The 23,313-nt window shown below is 36.5% G+C and overlaps 1 protein-coding gene across 4 annotated transcripts in view; it reads right to left on the reverse strand.

The window, feature by feature from the left end:
• Positions 1-12,030: 12,030 nt before the first annotated feature.
• Positions 12,031-23,313, reverse strand: part of SPEF2 (sperm flagellar 2) — a 78,001-nt gene continuing 66,718 nt past the window's right edge. For all 4 annotated transcript variants that reach the window (XM_030470403.1, XM_030470402.1, XM_030470401.1 and 1 more), the window contains 5 exons: positions 22,533-22,625; positions 21,710-21,880; positions 18,433-18,621; positions 18,183-18,305; positions 12,031-12,403 (listed from right to left, as the gene is read on the reverse strand). In XM_030470403.1, coding sequence (XP_030326263.1) covers positions 12,308-12,403; positions 18,183-18,305; positions 18,433-18,621; positions 21,710-21,880; positions 22,533-22,625 — 672 coding nt within the window. In that variant the 3' untranslated portion in view covers positions 12,031-12,307. The remainder of the gene's footprint in view (positions 12,404-18,182; positions 18,306-18,432; positions 18,622-21,709; positions 21,881-22,532; positions 22,626-23,313) is intronic.

The raw sequence follows: 23,313 nt of genomic DNA on the forward strand, positions 1-23,313 counted from the left end.
GTTAGCCAACTAGAGGAGATGTCTGGCTAGATTTGCTATTCCAAACAGAGAAGGACGGGTGGTTGATGTGATGGTTGGAGGCCATCTTGGGCAAAGCGATCACGAAATGATTGAATTTTCAATCGTTTGAGAAGTCAGGAAGAAGGTCAGCAAAACCTCCACCTTAGACTTCCAGAGGGCTGACTTTGGCCTCTTTAGGATGGTGGTTGGCAGAATCCCTTGGGAAACATTACTGAAGGAAAAAGGGGTCCAGGGGAAGGCTGGACACTCTTCAAGAATGAAATCTGCAAGAACCAGGAGCAGGAGCAGGCAGTCCCTCTGTGCAGAAAATCAAACTGGCGGCAAGAGACCAGCCTAGCTGAACAGGGAGATAGTGCTGGAATTCAGGAAAAAGAAGAGAAGAAGGAAAATGAAGTCCCTTCACCTGTGGAAGAAGGGACTGTCACCCCATGAAAAGTACAAGAATGTTGTTAGGTTGTGTAGAGAGGAAGTTAGAAAGGCGAAGGCACAGATGGAACTAAATCTGGCCACTGCCATAAACAAAAATTAAAAATACTTTTACAAATACATTAGCAATAAAACGAAGGCCAAAGAGAGCCTCCATCCTCTACTGGATATTAGGGGAAACCTAGTGACCGTGGATGAGGAAATGGCTGAGGTACTTAATTCTGCCTTTGCCTCAGTCTTTAACAGTCACACTAGCCATCCTCAGGGTACTCAGTTCCCTGAGCTGTATGACAGAGGTGGGGAGCTGTTTGGAGTCCCCATAATTCAGGAAGAAATGGTTAGTGACCTCCTGCTCCACTTAGATGTGCACAAGTCTATGGGGCCGGATGGGTTCCACCCAAAAGTGCTGAAGGAGTTGGCAGAGGAGCTTGCTAAGCCACTCCTCATCATCTATCAGCAGTCCTGATCTAGTGGGCAGGTCCATGAGGAATGGAGGTTGCCCAACGTGGCACCTTTCTATAAAAAGGGCAGGAAGGAACCCCGGAAACTGCAGGCCTGTCAGCCTGAGCTCAGTGCTAGGGAAGGTCATGAAGCAGATGATCCTAAGTGAGATCCCACAGCACATGTGGGAAAACAGGGGGATCAGGCCCAGTCAGCATGGGTTCATGAAGGGCAGGTACTGCTTGACCAACCTGATCTTCTTCAATGATAAGGTGACCAGCCTGGTTAGTGAGGGAAAGGCTATGAACATTGTGTATTTGGATTTAAGTAAGCATTTGGCACTGTCTCCCACCATATTCTCCTGGAGAAACTGGCTGCTCATGGCCTGGATAGAAGGATTCTTTGCTGAGTTGGAAACTGGCTGGATGACAGAGCCCAAAGAGTGGTGGTGAATGGTGTCATATCTAGTTGGTGACCGGTCACTAGTGGTGTCCCTCAGGGCTCAGTGTTAGGGCCAGTGTTGCTTAATATCTTTAGTGATAATCTGGATGAGGAGATCGAGCGCACCTTCAATAAGTTTGAAGACTTCAGTCAGTAGGAAGACTCTGCAGAGGGATCTGAACAGGCTGGATCCATGGATTGTGGCCAGCAGTATGAGGTTCAACAAGGCAAAGTTCTGTGTCCTGTTGTCACAACAACCCCATGCAATGCTCCAGGCTTGGGGAAAAGTGGCTGGAAAGGTGCTTGGCAGAAAAGGAGCTGGAGGTGCTGATCGATGGGGCTGAACATGAGCAGCTTGTGCCCAGGCAGCCAAGAAGCCAACAGTACCCTGTCCTCTATCAGCAATAGTGTGGCAGCAGGGCCAGGACAGCGATCATCCGCCTGCACTGGGCACTGGTGAGGCTGCACCTCGAATCCTCTGTCAGTTCTGGGCCCCTCACTGCAAGAGAGACATTGAGGTGCTGGAGCAGGGCCAGAGAAGGGCAACAGAGCTGGTGAAGGGTCTGGAGCACAAGTGTGATGAGGAACAGCTGAGGGAACTGCGGGTGTTTAGACTGGAGGAGAGAAGGCTCAGGGGGGACCTTATCGCTCTCTACAGCTACCTGACAGGAGATTGTAGTGAGGTGGGGTCGGTCTCTTCTCCCCAGTACCAAGCAATAGGACAAGAGGAAATGGCCTCAAGCTGCACCGGGGAAGGTTTAGACTGGATATTAGGAAACATTTCTTCACAGAGAGGGTGATCAGGCATTGGAACAGGCTGCCAAGGACAGTGGTGGAATCACTGTTCCTGGAAGCATTCTAAACCGTGTAGATGAGACCCTTCGTGTCATGATTTAGGGGTGGACTAGAAGTCCTGGGGTAATGGTTGGACTTGATGATCTTAAAGGACTTTTCCACCCAAGTTGATCAACACTTGTCTGCAGATTAAAAAGAACAAATGAATAATGCAGATCTGAAAACCTGATTTACAAGTCCTAAGTCCATTTAATAGCTTAGCCTGTTCTCTCAGCCTCTTCTGAGAAGGCTTAGACTATTTTTATGCATATATAAAACTAACACAGAGGTGAGCTCAGTGTTTTATAACTAAGCCTCCAAGATCATTGATGTGACAAAGATCAGCTGTAATACTCACCGGCAATTAATTAAACTGCTTTTGCACACTAAATAGTTTTCCTTTGTGTAAAGAATGCCACGTTTTCTGCAGTGAAGTGCTAAGAACACTGATCTCATAGTGCAGTCATGTATTTATAAGCTGAAAGACTTGTATGTGTCAGCATCAAAGGTATTTATAGGGAATTGGCGAAGTTAAGATGCAGCTGCAAGATATGAAATCAATCTTTATCTAGCAGTATCACATTAATAGAGAGATATTAATCAATAAAGGAACATACAGTACAACCTAAATATCCAAAATAGTACATCCAATTTTGGATCTTACCCAAGATCTTACATAAGTCCAAGAAGAGCATAGCTGGTGTCAATATCACATTTTAAACAAAACTGCATCCATATTCTGCAGTAATACGGGCTTACTATTTTTCTAAGGGGGTGTTGTTTTATACCTTGTAATAGGTTTGTTTATATTTGTCCTTTTCTACTTTTAAACACATCAGAAAGCTTTGTTGTCAATTTATTGAGGGGATAGAAGGAAGGAGAACTGTGATTATTTAAATAATACCTGATTGCTAGACAGGCTTTACAGAAGGTGAACTATAAAGTCTGCCCAAATATCTGGGATGCTTGATTCCGGAATGTGAACTCAGTAATATAGAGGAAAGTCCTCTATAGACGTATGGGGAGAGACATCAGAACTTTATTTTTTTTTCTGTGAATGAAAAATTAAGTCATTGTATCAAGCTTCCAAAAAGAAAAGGCTTTTCATTTGAGAACACAAAGCATAACAAAGTTCAGGCACTGGAGCATGAAGCTGTAATTTAATCTGAAGAAGAGGTGCATATTTTTAAAAATGAGAGTAATTGTTAGAATAAATCAGTCTGAGGTTCTGCACCCTTTCTCCTAATCTCTTGCAATCATAAATGAACACTTTTCTAAAAACCATCAATAAAAATGACTAGGCTTTTTGTTGAGAGCTTTAGGATGAAGTTTCTTAAACCAGGTGAAAACTTGATTTAGTTTGAAATCAGTAACAAACAGTCCACTGATTTCAGTAGAGACAAAAGTTCACCATATGAATATAAATGCTCCAAAACAAACTGATGGTAGGAAACAATCTTTGATTTTATCTGAGCACCAGCTCTTTTTTTCTCTTTTTTTTTTTTGAGTTTGTCCTCATTTTGTTCCTTACCTTACCATTGTTTTTGTTGTTTGTATGTTCAGATGCGGGTAGTGGTAGAGCAGAGGAAACCTGTTTCTTACTTCTAATTCATGTGTTTCTGAGAAGCCACCCTAGCCCTTCCTTTGCTCAGCTTTGGATCTTTTAAGGAGTCTTGCATTTTAACCATTTGGACTTTTACAATTGAGCACAAGAAGAATGAAGTAACAGAGATACTTTTCTCTTTTTCCTCAGCACCAGATTGAAGAAAGTCCAATGGTTTACTTGGTGAAAAAATAAAACTGTACTTTATGTTAAAGCTTATCAAGTAGCCAATGTAATTCATGTGAGAAGTGAAAATATGCCATAGACTAAGATTAAGAGGGCTCATCTAATTCAACAAATTTTAAAGTGGTAAGGGAGAAAAAAAGCCAAATAGTCTGAGGTACTGAAAACATACTGCTTTTAAAGTTAAAACTAGTTGTTGCTAAAATTGTTAAGAAGAAAACCTGAAGACATTAATGTTCATCCTAAAAAATAAGGAAAAACAGCTTCTGTGGGTTCATTGACATCCCACTGACATGGAACAAAGCTGAAACCTATTTGCTGCTCCTTTTGCAAACAGAAGAACAGAAAATGTAAGAGGCATTTTCCAGAAAAAATATTTTCATCCCCTAAGGATATATGCATGCTGCAGAATGTAGTATGAAGTTAAGTTGCTCTAGGTTTAGCTATGACACTACAATTACCGGCCTCTGTTTGTTTCAGCAAGACTCCAGTGCCTGAACTTGCTAATTAACTTACTTGCAGCCAGCTTCGACACCTCTATATTACATTTCACTTGACAAAAAAAAGATATCCTTATTGCAGAACCCTAACCACAAGACCATCGTTCTTCCCTTTTAGGCTTCCTCTGACAAACAATGTCAATGACATGCCCAGTTTAAAAAACCACTGGTTTCACTGTGTCACTATTAATCATTATGAGGCCAAAAAGGAAAACAGGATGCTAAATCAATTGCAACATGTACTATCTGGACTTCAGCTGTCATAGTATTGCAGAGTTTTGCCGTGTATTTAATCTAGCCCTGCGTACACAGGACTTTGAATTCCAGGTGATTTCAGCACATTTCGTTTTTTAAATACTGGCAACAATGATTCGATTTTTGTGTGTTCTGTTATTTCTACTAACAAATAAAAATGCTCAACAAACATCCTACCCTGACATAATTAAACATTATTTGACTAGAAGTAGCAACGTTTCCATAAGACCAACTGTGATCAAGACCTGTTCCTAAACCTATGTTATGATACCTATAATATCTGTAAAGTTCTGCAGTGGATCAGATTATAAATTTATTTATAATTTATGTATGTTATGTATGTATGTATGTAAAAATGCTGTAATTATAAGATTATAATGCTATAAGTAAAAAAAATCAAATCGAGCACAAATGTCATTTGCTAGAAAAGCAGCAATTTATGGGTAATCAGGATGTAATGAAACTTTTTCAGATGAAAATGTACTCCTGTCTATGATTAGGCAAGAGAAGTCTTAGCTTTCTTTTTGTATAGATACATGCATGTATGTGTACATATATACACGTATTAGAAACAAAGCAAAGATGAACCATTATGAGAAAAAGAGAGGAAAATTAAGTCTTTGTGTAAGCTGGACTGTGAAGTCAGTGTGGGCACATTCTTTGTTACTGGCAGGTACTGCTGCTAATTGTTAATTAACAGGTATGATGTTCATAATGCAAGACAAGAACAGGTTTTTCTCAAAGTGCAGACAGCCACTTGTATCACCTTGATGTAGCAAGGCCATGAGCTAGAAGCTTGTCAAGCCTTGAGTTACTAAGTCAAAGCTCTGCTATTTTGAAGTGCGAGGATGTGTAAAGTCATTGCTATTGAAGCCATGACAGTGAGAAATCTAGAATGTGAAGTGACTACAGAAGACAAAGGAAATGAGATTCAAAATGCTTCAGAGAATCTTTATATGAAGAAGAGAATATTCAAAGGTCAGGAAATTCCCTTTACATTTACCTTTACAATATGAATGTTTCCAAACTAAATGAAGATAGTGATGCTTTATTTCTGTTTTCTTTGTTATAACTCTATTGAATCAATTTCTGTATATAAATGAATGATAAAGTGCATAATGCACATATGGTAAAGCCAATGGTGAAATCTACCACACGTTTAAAATTGACAGTGGAAGATGTCATTTGTACTTAACAACAGTGGTACCAGAAACAGCCAGAATCATACCTTTTGACGTCAGTAATGAAACTATGTTCACTTTTTCATTCCTTTCATCGTGGTGCTCGTAAGATAAGCAAAAACACTGGATAGCATCCATTTTCATCTTCAGGAGAACTAGTTATTAGAAGCCATTGAGTTATGCTTGTATTGCATCAATGATTTTGCACGGTACCACTGAAAATAATAAATTTAAGATCATAGAACAATTCAGGAAGAGAGCTGCAGATGTCATCTATTTCAACTTGTTGCTCAAGCAGCATCTGCATGAGGTCAGTACAGTTTGCTCAGGGCTTTGCGCAGTCAGGTCTTGAAAACCTCCAGACTGCACAGCCCCATTGGGTAACCTGTTCCACCATTGGACTCTTCTCATGGGGCAAAAGGTTCCTCTTACATCTGTCTAAAATGGTGTCCATTGTCACTTTTTCTCCTGCCATGCACCACAGTAAAGAATCTGACTCTATCTTCTTGGTAACTGTGTCATTGGTATTGTAAACCCAGTTAGATTCTCCAAAGCCTGCTCTTCCTCAGGATCAACAAACCCAATTCCTTCAGTGCCTCCTCTCCCGGCAAGTGCCCAAGCCTCCAACCCTCTTGGTGGCCCTGCACTGAACCCACTGCCGTTTGTCTTTCTGGTATTGGAGGCTCCAAACTGGACGCACATTCTAGACGTAATGAGCACTGACTGATGGAGGTTAATGACTTTTCTCAATCTACTAGCTATGTTCCTGTTAATACATGCCAAGATGCTGTTGATCTTTGCTGCCAGGGCACTCTGCTGACTCATGTTCATCTTGCTGTCCACCGAGATCCCCAGGTCCTTTTCAGCAGAGCTGCTCCTGAGCTGGAAACTCGTCAGTGTTAACCATTGCAGAAGTTTACCCCTTTCAAAGGGGCAGTCTTTTGCAACTGTCCTCGAATTTTCAGGGATGCCCTGAGATGAGATGACAAACTGCAGGATCTTCATTACACATAATACTTAATGATAATAATAATAATATTTATTATTTAAAATATATTTCATATAATAATAATAATTATTGTTCCTACTGTCAAGGAAATTTTGCAAAATCAGAAAAGAAACAAAATTCCTTTTCTACTTACAAATGACCATATTTGTTATAGAATCTGTGAGAGGCAACAAAAGCAGTACCAAAACAAGTAATCTGTACTGATGAAGTGAACAATATTACATCTTTTGAAATTTTCGGATTGTTGTTTTAATTTCGTAACTATAATATTGCAAATAAGTTTGTGCAGTATGCTTGATTCTCAGATTGTAGCTATCATTCTGTGCTTCTTTCAATGGCTTGGAGAACTTCTCTTTAGCAGTCTTCACACATTAAGAAAACTCAGCATAGCTAAGAAGCTTTTCACGAAAAGGCTTCCTTCATTTATGAAGAATACAAAAAGAAACCATGGCTGAACCTCGTGCTCAGTGGAAATTTTGAGGTATGGACCACAGATCAGACTGAGGAACATTTCTTGCTATTATGGCGACAATGTGACATCACATAGCCACTGTTTAAAGTGAAAAAAAAAAAACAAACCAAAAAAACCAACCCTCTTTAAAAGTGTTTTGGTTACTTGGAAGTTTTGAATCTTTCTGCACCAGACTGCTTCCTGAGAGATGTGTCTAGAGGATGGATCACACTCCTGGAACAGTCTAGTATGTAGCCTGAATTCTTTACAGAATGAAATGTTGAGTTGTATTTATGCAGAGAGGTTTTATGTGAACCAATGAAAATGCAGGTGACATTCTAATTCAGCAGTACTTTTTGGTTTGTTGTTTTTTTTAAAGAACATCTTTGCAGGAATGGAATACAGTAATTTTAATGATGGTAAGAATATTGTTAATATAAACTCCATTGCATTTTTCCTAAGGCAAACTATCCAAGGCATTTTCTATGCAGCATGCACAAGGATACCTGAAACAAGTGAAATTTAGAAGAAATACAGCAATAAAAGATACCATGGTGTGAAAACTGGACCAAATATGTTGCATTCAGTTGACTGAAAGCCAAACTAATTTTTCAGGTTTTGTTTTTAATTATGTATTTTTAATATCAAAAGTGCAGTTATTTCTTGTTTCAGTTCCCACCGCAAACTGGGTTTAAAAGAATTATCTATCTTGATTTTAAACTCTGTGACGAGGAAATTGCTGTTACATTTAGCAAGTTGCTTCAATAGATAATCTACTTCCCTGTTAAAAATCCGTACGTTACTTTGAAGCCTAAGGTTCCAGCCATTGAATCTTGTCTTTACCAGAATGAAGGCACCTTACATGGATTCTTGTAAACTGATACCTGAACCTCCATTAAGTTTTCCTTTGATGAAGTGAGAAGACTGAGTTTCTTGCATTTTGTGGTACAAGACATGATTTCCCATCATTCTTGTGGTTCTCCAAAAACCTTCTAGTGTCCAACATCCCACTTGAAGTGTAGATATGAAAACTGAACTTGGCATGACTGTAATTCTACTGCCAAATCTGAATGCAAATCTACTCAGCATTCTCCCTTCATGAGTCAAAGGACCTTTTTTATGTCTGGGCCCCTGCATTAGGCTTGGAACTCCAAGTCTATAGAGTAACTACTGTGATAATTACACTGAAGCAGTAACTGTCAACAAAAATAAGTTTCTATTGTCAAGGCATACACTCTTTGCCTTTTAAATTATGCCTTTATTCTTACCATAGATAAATATGTACTATTTGTCACCTCACCATGCAATCTATTTCACCTTTTATTATTTGACATTGCTCCACAATTTGTGTTTGATTTCAAACTTTATCAGTAACGATAAAATTTATATTGGTAATGATAAATGATCAGGAAAGAAAGTTCCAAGACAGCTGGTTAATATTCAAGAATCACGTTTTTCAGGCTCAAAACTGGTGCATCCCCATGAGCAATAAATCAAGCAAAGACCTTCATGGATGAACAAGGAAACTCCTGTCAAAATTCAGACAAGCAGGAGATGTGCAGAGATGGAAGAAGGGAAAGGCTGCTTCGGATGAATATAGGCATGTTGTCAGAGTATGCAAAAATGTGACAAGGAGAGCCAAAGCCCCGTTAGAATTGCAGTTGGCTAAAGATGTCAAGAACAAGAAGAAAGGCTTCTTCAAATGCATTAATAAGAGGAAAATTAGGGAAAAATGTGGGCCCATTATTGAATGGAACATCTCATATGAGGAAATGCTGAGGGTGCTGGGACTGTTCAGCCCAGAGAAGAGAAGGCTCAGGAGGATCTGATCAACATGTGCAAGTATCTCAAGGGAGGGTTTCAAGAGGATGGGGCCAGACTCTTCTCAGTAGTGCCAGGCTATAGGATAAGAGGCAATGGGTATAAGCTGGAACACAAGATGTTCCACCTGAACATGAGAAAGAACTTTCCACTGGGGGCGAATGAGCATTGGAATAGGTTGCCCAGAGAGGTTGCGGAGTCTCCTTCACTGGAAATATGCAAGACCTGCCTGGACACAATGCTGAGCAATGTGTTCTAGGTGACCCTGCTTGAGCAGGAAGGTTGGACTAGATGACCCCTGGTGGTCCCTTCCAACCTCAACTTTTCTGTGATTCTGTGCTTCTGTGTTTTATGGTCCATTCTAGGCCACAAGTAAAATATACGAACAGTGTATGGCAAGGGAGTAATACTTGAAAAACCTTACCTAAATAGCAATTTATGGTTTCCTGTAGCTGAAGCTCCCTTTTACTTCATTCAGATTTACAGATTTTAGGCAAGCCTTTCTGAAAATAATACCTTTTTATTTTCACATGAGGAGCTCCAGTGTGCAAAGTCAGAATTTAACACTTAGTAATTAAAGCTGGGTTTTGTTAAAGAAACTAAATACGGAAAGAAAGTAAAAATTTAAAGATTTTGTAACATGTAAAAGGCAGAGAACTGCAATGTAATTTTTTTCTATCCACGTAATATTTTCACTTGAGAAGACAAAAGTCAAAGTCTTGTGTGAATACATACATGTAATGTTTCAAGAATATTAGATATGAAATTCTGACCAAGTTGTACAGGTTATGGAAGAAATTATTCTGGTAACAAAGCAGATAAATTTGTATGCATCATGAAGTCTGTTGTCATAAGTAAAACAAGGATGTTGAGGTTTTAGCATGGTTTGCGGGGGCAAAACAAAGTTACATCTGTTTCTAAGATAGTACTTAGGTACAATGTGCTGGTGTGGTTAGCACAAAATGTGTAGAGTGAAGAGACACAACATTATATTTGCCTGCTTACTGGGTTCTATTCTGAGCTTCATCTATCACATATAGATGCTTTGATCTGCTACCACTAGACTACCAACATTCCTTTCAAAATTTGACTGTCTTTAATCAACAAAGAATCAAAACTGCCATTTTTGACATCAGCAAGTTCTAAAAATCTGACAAAATGTTTATTATTTTATCATAATAGAAACAAGAATGTATTTTACAGGTAGGTCTGCTAGTCACTGTGTATAACTATGCCAGTTTCTCTCTTTTGTATGTTGCTATTGCGTTTTTTGATACATAATTGCTTTATATATCAAGCAAGCAATTTAGAAACCTCATTAGGAACATCAGCAAATGTTATGCAAGTACTATCCTGTGTCATGCATGCTTGCCTACAAGGTAATAAAGATACATTAAAAATGTAAAAGTACTCTGTGCAGATAGCACTTATCATGGGGCAAAGGTTTGCAGTTCCCTATGAGTTAACTGACTCCAATGGGACTATCTGTATTCTTAGAGAGCAACATATGTTAGAGTACCTTACTGAATCAAACCAGGGAAAGGAAGCTTTAAATGTTTTGCGTAATTGTTACCAGAGTACTCCCGGGCGTAGAAAAAAGCACCCCAGAATGACAGAGCAATGCTCAGCTCTGAGTAGACATTTTGGAAGTATTTACTTATTAATTATGTTGCTAAGCCAGTAAAACAATGTAGAATGCACAAGGTTTATTTACATCTTGGGCAGCTAACAGATTGCACATTAGAAGGCATACAGCATTCAGATAATCAGTTACCTATTTGCTATATCCAGTCTTGAGAAAACTTGAAACTGTAGGTCAGAAGAATGAGCACCACTGTAAACTGAGGGTATGAGACATCTCAGTGTTGAATTCCAGATTCGTTAATTAAAAAGAGTATTCTAATATTTATGTTAAAAAATTCCATGAAAAAAATAGCTCCTATCATCTGATAGTTAGCCAATCACGAGCCACAAGAGAATAGAAAAGTTGAATAAAACTGCAAGAAAACACCAGCATCCTGTTAATAAGAAAATTTCTCTGAAAACTATTCCAGAACAATTTCCAGGAAAGCCACTAAGAGTCAGACTGGATATGGAAAAAGAAACAACCACATCAGTAGCAAATAAGGAGAGTGTTTCACCAAGACTGCTTCATCTGCCACAGAAGGCAATCGCTAGGTGTTCTCCTGCGCCATAGAGATTTTTAGACAAACACCTATCACCTAGACAAATCACAAAAGCTTGAAACGTGTGTCTGGAGGATATGGTGCCCTTGAACACACTGTGCTGGTTAAAAAAGGACTTTTAGTTGATTCCTGCAAACAGTTGTGTGGAACCTCACTGTAAATTCTATGACTTACCAATATTATACGCAGAATTAGCAGTGGAACCACGAACGATGTAGCGCCTACCTTACTGCTTTGTTTGGGGCCTGCTCGGTGCAGCGCAATGAGTGGGGAGGTTACTGGAGAGCAGCACCCTGTGCCACCCATGCCCTTGGGATGCCTGTGATGCTGCACCTGACAAAGAGCCTGCAGGGGTTTAGTGGGTGCTAGCAGAGTTCAGCTGCAATGAAGGGTTAGATGTAGGATGGTTGCCTAGCAAAGATCCATTATCTCCACTGTCAACAAGAACTCCATTTTCATGTACATAATGTCTTTTTGGTAGTTTATCCTAAACTTTGAGAAACATTTTTTTCATTTAGTTATTTTATTAGTTATGAATTGCAACATGTTTTTAAAAACTCATTTAATTAGTGAAAAAAAAATGAATCAATGAAGTATGCACATAACGAAAGGTCACCAGATATCTTAGCTCACTTACACGAACTGGAAATACTCTGTTCTTATACCAATTACTAATGAACACACTATCAGCTCTCTTTTAAATTCAGAAACTGGTTTAATTTTATTTAGAAGTATCATCAGATTATTTAATATGTACTAGCCATAACTTTCCCTCTTGGTATTTTCTTCTTGTTGTATGGTTGGTTTTTAATTTAAAGTAACAGAAAATGTATAATTGCAACAGGATTTTACCCCCACAACAATAAACAAATAATCCTTTCCCATGGGAGGGAGGACTGAAGATGTAAGATGCATTTCTTATAAACTTAAAAAAAAAAAAAGAAAAAAAAGTTTCTTAACATTCATGAAGATCATTTTTCCATACATTGATGATGTTTTTTCCATTAGATGACTGTGCTTCTTCGGATCTTTGGAAAAAGGTTTTAATATCCTATGGAAAGGAAAATGAAACATTAAAAGGTCATTTTACGTTGCAGCTTCTTCTACCCTAAAAATTCGAATAAAAATGCCTGTCTTTCCATGGGGTGAGCTTTCTAACTAGTGACTAGATTATGACGAAAAACTAACTTCAGTGGAGATACATTGCTATAATTTATACTTCCCTTAGATTACATGTCTTTCAGAAGGGCACTAAAAACAATGCCGTCATTCAGCTAAAGCACTATGTACGTTCAGCACACTAATGAAAACATAAACATACAGCAACAATTACAGAAAGAATATTCTTCATGGCAAATTCTAAAAGAGTTCATGATTTAGCACTAATATTACTGAGATGATGTTTTCATGTTACCTACATAACGTCATTGCATTCAGCAGTTTTAGAAAACTACAGTGTGTTAAATGCAGTTCTTAAAGTAAGCAGAGATCTTAAACATTGGCTTAAACTTATCAATAAACAGGAGTATTAAGACTGTTGTTTAAACCAGCGAATATTATTCAGAACAGAATCAAATTCTTCAATAAAGCGTCTTTTATTTATATGTCATATTTCAGGCTGAACTTAAAAAATACTTCAAAGAAAAAGAAATAAAAGAAAGTAAGTAATTAGCATTTGGAATAATAGCCACATTTAGTTATTTTCTTGCGCAGTTCTGCATTCTTTATAACATGTCATTTCATTTGTTAATTTCCAATAATTTTTTATTAGCACAATCTTCTCTATTTCCTACTTCAACTATACTATCCATTGTGTAAGCAGGATTAACAAGGAATTTTTGATTAAAAAATAATGTGCTAAATGTTTAAGACAAAGGTAAATGGTAATTTAACTTTCTATCACTTTCTGGTACTGTCAGCAAATAAATTTTTCTTTAGAAGAATAATTGAGTCAGAATTGTTATAAAATAAATTAGTTTAAATTTAAATATATACTCCAATATGTATTTTGTGCACATTTTTAAGATACAGCATTTTTTCAAACACAGAAATTGCCTGTATTTAATGATGCCTCCCATGCCTTGTAAAATATCAGGAGCATTTCGATAAGTACAGAAGAACCATGTTAAACGATAATTTTAGTAGTCCTTTGTTTTAGAAGGTAGTACTAGCGTTTATATCTTTGACTCGAAGAAATACTTCAGCTTAAGGAGGCCATTTTCAGCACATGGAGTCAGAAAAAGTAGTTTTAATTCCGGTTCGACAAAAGTAAATGTTAGCAAATGAAACCTTCAGCAAGTTCATTATCAGTACTTATCATTACCACACGAAGCAGATAAGGATCTCAGTTTAAACTGTAGTACTTCTGGCATGATAGAATGTGAACTATATTATGAGAGTTCTAACAAATATAGAGTACAAGTCTATGTTCCTGTAAAAAATTAGCTCAAGCAATCTACTACTTATCATTGTGGAGCAAATGATTTATAGAGACGCATCCAGTATTGTCACTGTGTTCATCTGTGTGGGAAGTGGAAGATTTACACCCCAGCAATGCCACAGAGATATATCTTAAATATCAGTCTAAAAGTAAGAATAGTGTGATTGAAAATTATAATCAACGCAGAAAAGAGAGTGGCAGAACAGCATTTAACAATGTTTTATCTGGACAGATTTTACTTATGTAACAGTTTTGCAGAGGAAAGCAAAACTAAATAGCCTCAAAACACTGGAGGCATAGTACACCAACAGATTTACTATGTCTGTGTTTAATGAAGCAAACTTAATGTTTCTGTTGCATGAATAGATATTTTAATAATTTTTAAAATGTAATAAACAGTATTTTTCATTTATATTTGCATTTCCTAAGATTTTTTTTTTTTTTAAATTGGAATATGTGACAAAGAGAAACATAACATAGGTCTCTTTTTTTTAAACTAGGTATTTAAACATTGAGTTGAATTTTCCTTCTCTTGCACTCTGGGACGTTTAAAACACCACATGAAAAAGGCTTCTCAAGTTTCATAAGTATTACAACTACTGCGTATGAGTAGACAGTGATTCAGCAGTGCTTTTTTCTGCCAAAGTATGCATTTAGAGTTGACTGTGAACTACATGGTCTACCTCACAACCCTTAGTGAATATAATATGTATGAACTCTCCTTAGAGAGAAAGCATTATTACTTTTTTAAATGATAATTTAATAATTTCTGAATGTTTGTTGAGTAGTGTAAAATTAAATGGCTGCTGTGAATATAAACAGATTGTGTAATAATTTTTCAACGTACTATCAAATTTATTTTTTTTTAATAAAGACATGTTAACTATACTACAGAAATCCTGTATCAGTGGAACTCCTATTTATTTGAATGAATATATGAGTAATGTTACTGAAATGATCAACAAGACCAACAATAACAGCAATAATAATATGACAATTTAGAAGAAACAAGCTTAATCCAAGGGCCTAATTTAAATATATTTTAAGAGCTTGTTAAATGTATTCAAAACACAGACACATAGAAATACAATATGATATTCCTATCTTCAAAAAGGACTAATGAGGATTTGAAAGCAGGATAAAAAAAGTAACATTATGAAATGCATAATATTTTTTATATCAACAAACTGAATGCTAATTATCAAACTACTTTGTTATCCTTAGTAATTATATTAATATCATGATGCCTCAAAATAACAGATTAATGAAAGCATTAATTTAAGAAATAGAATGTATTTCTACATGCATAAATCCCAGACTTTAAGTTTATCACAATCAATATCCAGAGTTACTAAAATGTGTGGTTGTCCCTATATTACTGTATCTATCAGTGACAGACTCAGGATAGAAGGCAAAATTTCTAACAAGAAATAATACCAGCCCTGAAAAAGATCCCTTAATAGACCAAACTCAATACACAAACCTCTGCAGTGGAGCAAGCAGAATGGCTTGCATCTGTCACCTAAATCTGTTAGTCTAAAAATATTTTCTCATTTATTTAATTCAAAAGGTAATGAAGTGCATTCATAAACACACACTCACATACAGGTGTGGTCTAACTATTCTAAAGGAATAAATTTCATCTGATAAATGGAAAAAAAAGTGTTGGTAATGGCAAACTACTTGAAAGTTCTAGTGAAGACCAGAAAGACTACTAATCAAGACAGAAAAAAACCCCAAACTGAACCAAAACAAAAAAACCCAGATGAAAAAGTAACAGAAATTCCAAGTTTATTTGTTGGCTGATGCTAACAGAAAGGTCATCATCATGAAGGATGTTGCCAGATGACTGGTACATGAATAAAGAAAACAAACTCCCTTTAAAAGACAACATATCTCACCTGGAGCAAATATTTATACCAGAGATAGTATTGGTTAAAGTACAAGAGGCCATCATGAGACCAAAAGAATCAGGTGCCCTAACACAAATTAAAAAAATTGTAAGCTAGATATTCCATTTATAGTTTTCAGCAAAACATTTCATTTTCCACTGTTTATGACTGCAGTAGTAGAAAGATTTTAACCTTGGAAACCACACCCTAACTAGCTATATTTATCTTGTAAAAGATCTCAAAATAACAGCACTGTGGTTGCATTTCATTTTTATAGAGATTTTTATAGTCTTGGGAGAATTTCTGAAAAAACAATTGATGCTAAAAATATTGTTTACTTACTTTGGAAATGTTTTGGGAAATAAAACCCAAACAGCACCTGTTCACCAAATACAGAATAGTCAGAGGAAAACTCTTCCTGGAGTTCATGTTTTTGACCAAAATCCTAACCTTCATAAAACAATGGCCACTGGGTCACTGTGCCTGTTTGCTGGTGAATATAATTTGCTGTAAAGTTGAGTAAGAACTTGTGGATCTTCCCCACTTAGTCACAATTTGAAAGTAAAACTGTGAAGTGTTGACTTCATGCATAAAACAGCAGCCTGTATTTACCAGTCCAGTCAAGGAATATAATCTTCCCTTTTTAAGTATAGAAAGCATAAAGCGCTATATTTGAGATAGTCAGTATAAGCCCTTGCAAGAGGAAATTCTAAGCATTACAAATGAAAATTGAAGCTCTGCATCATCTAACTGTCAAGTCAGTAGATAGAGGCATCAAATGAATCTGCCAAGTGAGTGCAAAAATGTATTATTTAAATGCAATGATTCCAATACATCTTTGGTAGACAAGCTGTGGAAATTTCTTTGGCCTAGAGCATGTGCTTTGAAACCCTCAGCTACTGCCAAGATTCATATACAATAGTTTCTGACCTACACTTTTTCTCATAGACTGACAATTTTTATAACTGTACTGCCCTGAACATATCCTACCAGCCAGAAGTAACATAGGTGATTGGTGGTACCTAGTAAATTTTAAATGCATACTATAGTCCACTCTTTAAGCTATATAACATAGTTCCTCCTGAAAGTAGTACAGGAAGATTAGAAATTTGATAAAGAATAGATGTTTTGCTCTTGATATTCAGCTATTGTTTAGTGAAAAAAGGTTTTAAAAAGCAGCCCTCCTGCCTGTAAATAGCAAAGTATATGCATATGGCATTACTCAGTTTACACTCTAGTTAACTGCTACTTTAGACCACACATTCGGTCTTCATGGGGAGCTTGCACTATGTTAAATGTTGCAAAGTAAATGAAGTACCTATGTAAAGAACGGTTCTTGAGATTGATCATATACAGAACAGAGAGCTGGTTAACCTAGTCTAGAAGAAACCCAGTGAAGTTGGAAAAAAAATTCAAATGAGGAAATGCAGTACTCAATTAAATAAAAAGGGTCAGGAAGAAAGAATCGAGAAGGGAAGGGAGGAAGGACCTAACATTCCATGGTGTCTATCTTCCCAAATTGGCTGAGACATTAACAGAGGCAGGACAGATACACATTCATACTTGTAATCTTCAGTTGTGTTGTCTTTCTCTTACATTGTCCTTTTGTATCTCTTCCTACTACAAAAATACAAATTTTTAACCCTTGTTGACAGAATAAATATATTCTTTTATTCTTATATCATGTCTTTTACTAACAATGATTACGAGTGATACAATAAGCGATGAGCACTTCACTCCTTACAAGTGTATGAATATAATTACGAAATAGAAAGTTACTCCTGGAGCATTATGCATCTTATTCAGATTTAAAGGTTGTGCGATATTATGTGCTCCTGGTGCTGATCATCTTAAGCTTGTGAAGACTGATCGTGTTTGAATTTTGAGCATGCAAATGGAAGCATCCCTTCATCTTGTCTCACACTATTTTCTTATACCCTACGTATCACATATTTTTGCCATAGTTCAACACATTTAATAGGTATACTCTGGCCCAAACTTGTATCACGTGCAACTGTTTTAATGCACATTTAAACATAGGTGCAGGTAACAGGGAAGATCTAGAGTATGTCAGGGAAAAACATTCAGACCTGTACTACCTCTGCATGCTCTTTTCAGCAGCCTAGTTGGCCTGGGATGGAATGTGTTCTATCACATATCTCATAGGGTCTTGCAGTAAGATCCTCCTGGGAAGATAATTCAACCAGGCTCCTTCTTTTGGGTGAGGGAAAGGCAATGCCACATGTGACAAGGCAGTAGAAAACTTGTAGGCAGCTATAGCCCAGCAAAACAGGCATAAAAAAATAGGTCAGAAAGCAGTCTTTGATCAATGGTGTTTTCATGGAAAAGGAAACATCTAATCCCAACCTGCTACGCTATATATTTGGGCTACACTGCAAAATGGCAGTATCTAAATTAATTTCATTTACATTTCTGGGATGATGCAAATTTCAGTATGTGTACTTAAAAAGTTCTTGGTTCCAGAAAGCAATACTTACTGGAAGTTTATATTCTTGATAGCTGTTGATCAAATCTTGAATGAAAGAATGCTTCAAAAGGAGTGCAACTGGAATGGGTGTCAGATCTTTACTGCCTAACTCTTTGTATATTTTGATGAAATGCTTTAAGAAAAAAAAAATGTGGTCAATGTATTCTTTCAAAAAAATTGGGGAAAAGCAGAGATTGCAGCAGGTATTTATTTAACGTAAAATACAACGTACAAAACCTTCTTTGAATCAACCTGTTTACCTTATCATAGCTGCCTTCCTTCTCCGGATTACTAAATCTATTATTATCTTCGTCTTTACTTCCTCCAGTACGAAACACTTTGAGTAGAGTTTCCACTGAAATTATTCCTTCATCCATGTAATTCAGGACTTCTTTTTCTTCTTCTATTAAAGTTTCCTCATCTTGCTGTATGTTGATATAAGGAAAAGCCTAAGAAAGTATAGGTATAATACTTGGTGTTAGTTAATTAAATTGTCTGCCAGTAGGTCATCTGTTTCAGTTAGACATTCATTAAGGGTCAGTGGATTATAATTCCAAACTTCAGTTCTTACAAAACAAAAATTGTCAAGTTACAAAAAATTATCTACTGAACCGTAGGATGAAGGGATAGATCCTGAAAGTCCAGAAATATCCATAATGTTGGCATTAGTAGAAATTTAATAAACATCTTTTTCCAGGAACGTGGCCAACATTCCACTGAGAAATTAATATGATTCTGAGCAAGAAAACATAAAAATACTTAATAGTTACAAATTACAACACCTACTAAGAACTTTGTGTTTGTATAAGGAGTAAACTTGATAATTCTGGATGCTCACATGAAAAAAGTAGCAGAAATTTTCTAGTCCAAACTAAGGAATCACTGCAAGAACTTCATTTAGGCTAGCAGTTAACATAGTCTCACCACCAGCTGCTCACAGACAATGAGAAGGGCTTTATGTAGAAAAACTGGAAGTTTACTATGAACAATCAATGAGGTGTCTTTGTTTAGAGATGCCAAAGATAAAATACAAGCAAACAGAAAAACCCAAACCAAAAACCAACAACTGAAAAAAACCCAACAAACAAAACAGCTGTAGAGATTGTGAGCACAAAGGCAAGAAAGGACCTCACACAGGTGAACAACGTCTTGACTAGATTAGGCCCCTGTGTAGACCAACCACTAACAACAACAGGAAGTTGCATTTATTTTCCCGTTAGGAGGGATAGACTGCTGAGATTCAGTCACATTCGTGCTACATGTCTTAGGCCATAATATATGACCTTTTCAACACAGAAGGAGCAGAGTCATTGACAGAGTGTTTTTTAACAAAACTCTTTAACACTCAGCAGTGGAGATCACCCAAATATCAGCAGTTAGGCTTTTCTATCTCTCACTGTACCGTTTACATTTAGCTGTAAGGTCTACACAACCAATAATAAAATTATAGAGAGTTAAAAGCCAAGCATTTTAAGTGAAAGGGGTTTTGCTATGAACTTAGTAAAAGTAAGAGAAATCTCTAGAATATGTTTGTCTGCTCTTTCCCTATTAACATCTTAAACTTAAATCAGGTGCTGCTGCATAATACACTGGCTATCTAAGATGTATTACAAAACTTCTTTGAGATGGGCTGCATAGCTCTTTATATTCTACTGATGAATATTCCACTAATAATATTTACTAGATTTCCAGTATCTTTAGTGGGAACTGGCATATTTAGATCACATGTAAACAGTCACAGTCAGACAAAGGTTTAGTTTCTTACTTTGGAGCTGAAAAACACTTTGTAGGTCTCCAGGGACCTATGTCTTTCTATTTGATGGAGCTTGACTCAAATGCGACACAATACCAACCCATAATTTACTTTTTGCCACCTTGTGGTTGTGAAATACCCTGCATGAAATGTTGGCCTTACTGAAGCCAGTGGTGAAAACTCATTCACTTCAGTTGAACAGGATTTTATGTTTTCCCTTCTTTTTCTCTATTCAATGTGATTGTTGAAGTGTGCAAATACGGAACACAAGGCATAACAAGAAAGAAATACCAAAATTATGTTCTATTAACCCTGTGGTTCTGAGCACCAACCTATAAAAGATTACTATAATGTCAAAGAGAATCCACACATGCAAGATGTTCACTTAGCATCTAATTTTTAGATATTTCTAGGTTTCTAAGGGATTAGAATTAGGCACAAAAACAGTCTGTATAATACATTGTGAGACATACATCAGACATACCATGGATTCACCGAGCAAATACATTGAGTGGGAAACTAAGCATGAAGAAATTCTCAGGTTGGATGGGGTATAACTCTTGCTTCTCAGATACATCGTGAATTCTAGATTGAAGGAAATTTTTTGCCTTCCACAGTGACTCACAGCCTTAACAAGTCGTAGACACATAATAATGCCAGTGCAAGTAATTAGAGGCTTACAAAAGTCCCAACTAAACAGATCAAACCAAGCAGAAAACACTAGGGAGGGGCACAGTTGTGTTGCTTTGTATCCAGTGACATGAGAACTTTCCACTGAAATAAGGGAAACTGTTCAGATCCACTGTATCTAATTTGAAGCATTTTGTACTCTCCTACGAAATGTAAAAAAAAATTGTCTTATTCAGTGTCTCTCATGGACAAAAACTCCTTTGTGCCAAATAAAAGCAGACACAGGGGAGTACAAGAATATATTTTGTTATTTGAAGTGATAAAATGTAATTATTAATATGGATAGAATTACATTGTGTGGTAAAATTATGCCCTTTCTATAGTTTCTGGAGAGCACAACTATATTTTAAGTATTAAGCAAATGATAGAGTCACTGTGGTTGTGATAGCACAGTGAAACATTTTATTACTGAGAAGAGCAAGCTCTTTCCAAAGTGCGTAGTGATATAAATTTTACGTCTCAAAAAATGACTTATAATTCAATAATAAATAACTGACACATAGAGTACACTAATGGCAGCTTTGAGACTAAAAATAACAAGATACTCCGGAAATGTTCAAAAGCTTCATTTGATGTGGCAATACATTCATCATAGCTCTAAAAATAATTTTTTAAATTATTTACTATAAAATAATTATTAATCCTTCTGATTTATGGGTAAGCCAAAACACTTGAAAATAACATAAAGGTATATATACTTCTAAATACCCCAAAGAAACATAGTGGAAAAGAAATTATATGAGCTTTTATATCTTTAGATAGCAACACTGTAAGGCACACTTCCGTCTAATTCCTAAGGATTGATAGCTGGACTTAGTCGTCTAGGATTAGGGTCCTCTGTTCATCTGTACAAGGAGCAGTTCCCTGAAAATATCTTAAACTTTCATTGTTACCTGGCAAGGAAACTTTTAGACTTTTGGAAGAATACTTATGAGTATTATTACCAAAGTCAGTGGAACTATTTGCAGAGTTCCTGTGAAATCAGTGGGACTCCTTGTAAGGACTGGAGCTACACACAAATATACAGAAATTTGGCTAATTTTTAATTTGCAAGAACCACTACTATTATCTAATATTTTACTGTAATATTTTACCGCACATGGAAGAGAAGCTTCTTTTCTATGAATGTATGTTCCAGTAGCAATGCTAAGTGCTCTGTAAACACCTTCAACTGGATCAGAGTGGGAGGCAAAATAAAGTAGCATCTCAGTATAGTTGAGCAGAGCAGCATCTTTTCCAGTATCGGCAAATAAACTGAAGAAAAACTACAAAAGGACAAAAATACATAAATTAGTTTCTACAAGTGGAACTTAATTAAGCAGAAATCAATGACTGTAGAGATGAAATAAAGTAATGACTGCTGATTAGTGATATTATCTTTAAAAATGTGTTAATACTGTGTAAATCAAGATAAAAAATGTTATTCAAGGAAACAGAAATCATCATATTTTCTTTTCTAGATTGAGGGCTTTCCTAGAACAAGGAGAAATTCATAGAATCTTGTATCATGACAAATAGATCCAAAACATTTTATTGTATTGAGATCACATTATTACCTCCTTCTTCCCTGGAGACTTCCACAAGCTTAGATGCAAAGATCATTTGCTTCCAATTCTTTAAAAAGCCAGTTACTATGTAGCAAAATTAATGTGGTTTAGAGAAGAACAGGAATAATTAAGTCTTTCTGAGTAGACTATGATTTAGAATACTGAAGGACAATTCCTGTATTTCTTTCTGCATTATTTTGAACTTTGAAGTTTTTATACATGAAACTCATATTTTGAGGCACCACCTGTCCTTAAAAACCACTGAAAAATTGCAGCAGTTATGGAAAAAAAAGACCCAAGAAACATTTAATGAGACCTCATAGGTTAGAATAGTGAGTGGTCTCTTCAAGATACCTGTTTTTAAAGTTACCTTTACGAGATCTCTTAGCCTATCTAAAGGCAAAGGTTCTGTGCAACTTTCTGTTATGCTTACATCTTCGTTTCCATTAAACCATAAGCCAACCTGATTAAAAAAAAAAAAAAAGTAATTTATTTTTACATAGTGAAATACACTGGTCTTCATGCTCTATAACTGTTCAAAAGACAGGTAACTAAGAGCTTAATTTCTGGGCATAATTGAGCTAAGTTTGTTGTTAACTACAATGACATCAGAATAATTGAGTAACTGTACTTTTTAACAGATACTTTGGGAATTACTGAAAATGGAGTAAGATAGGAGTGACTCTATGCTCTTGAAAAAAGTGAAAATGAACTAGGTAGTTATAAACCTATACTGCCCAAGAAGCAGAATATGATGCTGAGTTTCTATGTGTGTTCTAGTTTCATCCTTTTAGGGTATCCTTGGCTACATCATAGCTTTTGTCCTAGCTGTACTTCTGGAAGAAACTGTCCACACGCTCAGTATAATGAAGAATAGAGGCATGACCCTTCCTGTGCTTGCTTGCTCTCAACAAGAAGACAAAGTGTCCTGTAATGCCTACAGAGCTATACCTATAACTGTGCCCAAAACCAACTCTCCAGTACTAGACCCAACACACAGGAAATATCAGCTAGAGCTTACCTTCTAAAACAGAATGGCCATGAACAGACTGCCTACAGAAAATCTCACTTGCTTGGAACTGGTGCATGTTAAACCAAGCCAGATTTAACATGTAAACAACATCAAAGTATGGACGGCTGAGTACCATTAC

Source organism: Strigops habroptila, chromosome Z (assembly GCF_004027225.2).
Source record: "Strigops habroptila isolate Jane chromosome Z, bStrHab1.2.pri, whole genome shotgun sequence".
In the NCBI taxonomy this organism is placed as follows: domain Eukaryota; kingdom Metazoa; phylum Chordata; class Aves; order Psittaciformes; family Psittacidae; genus Strigops; species Strigops habroptila.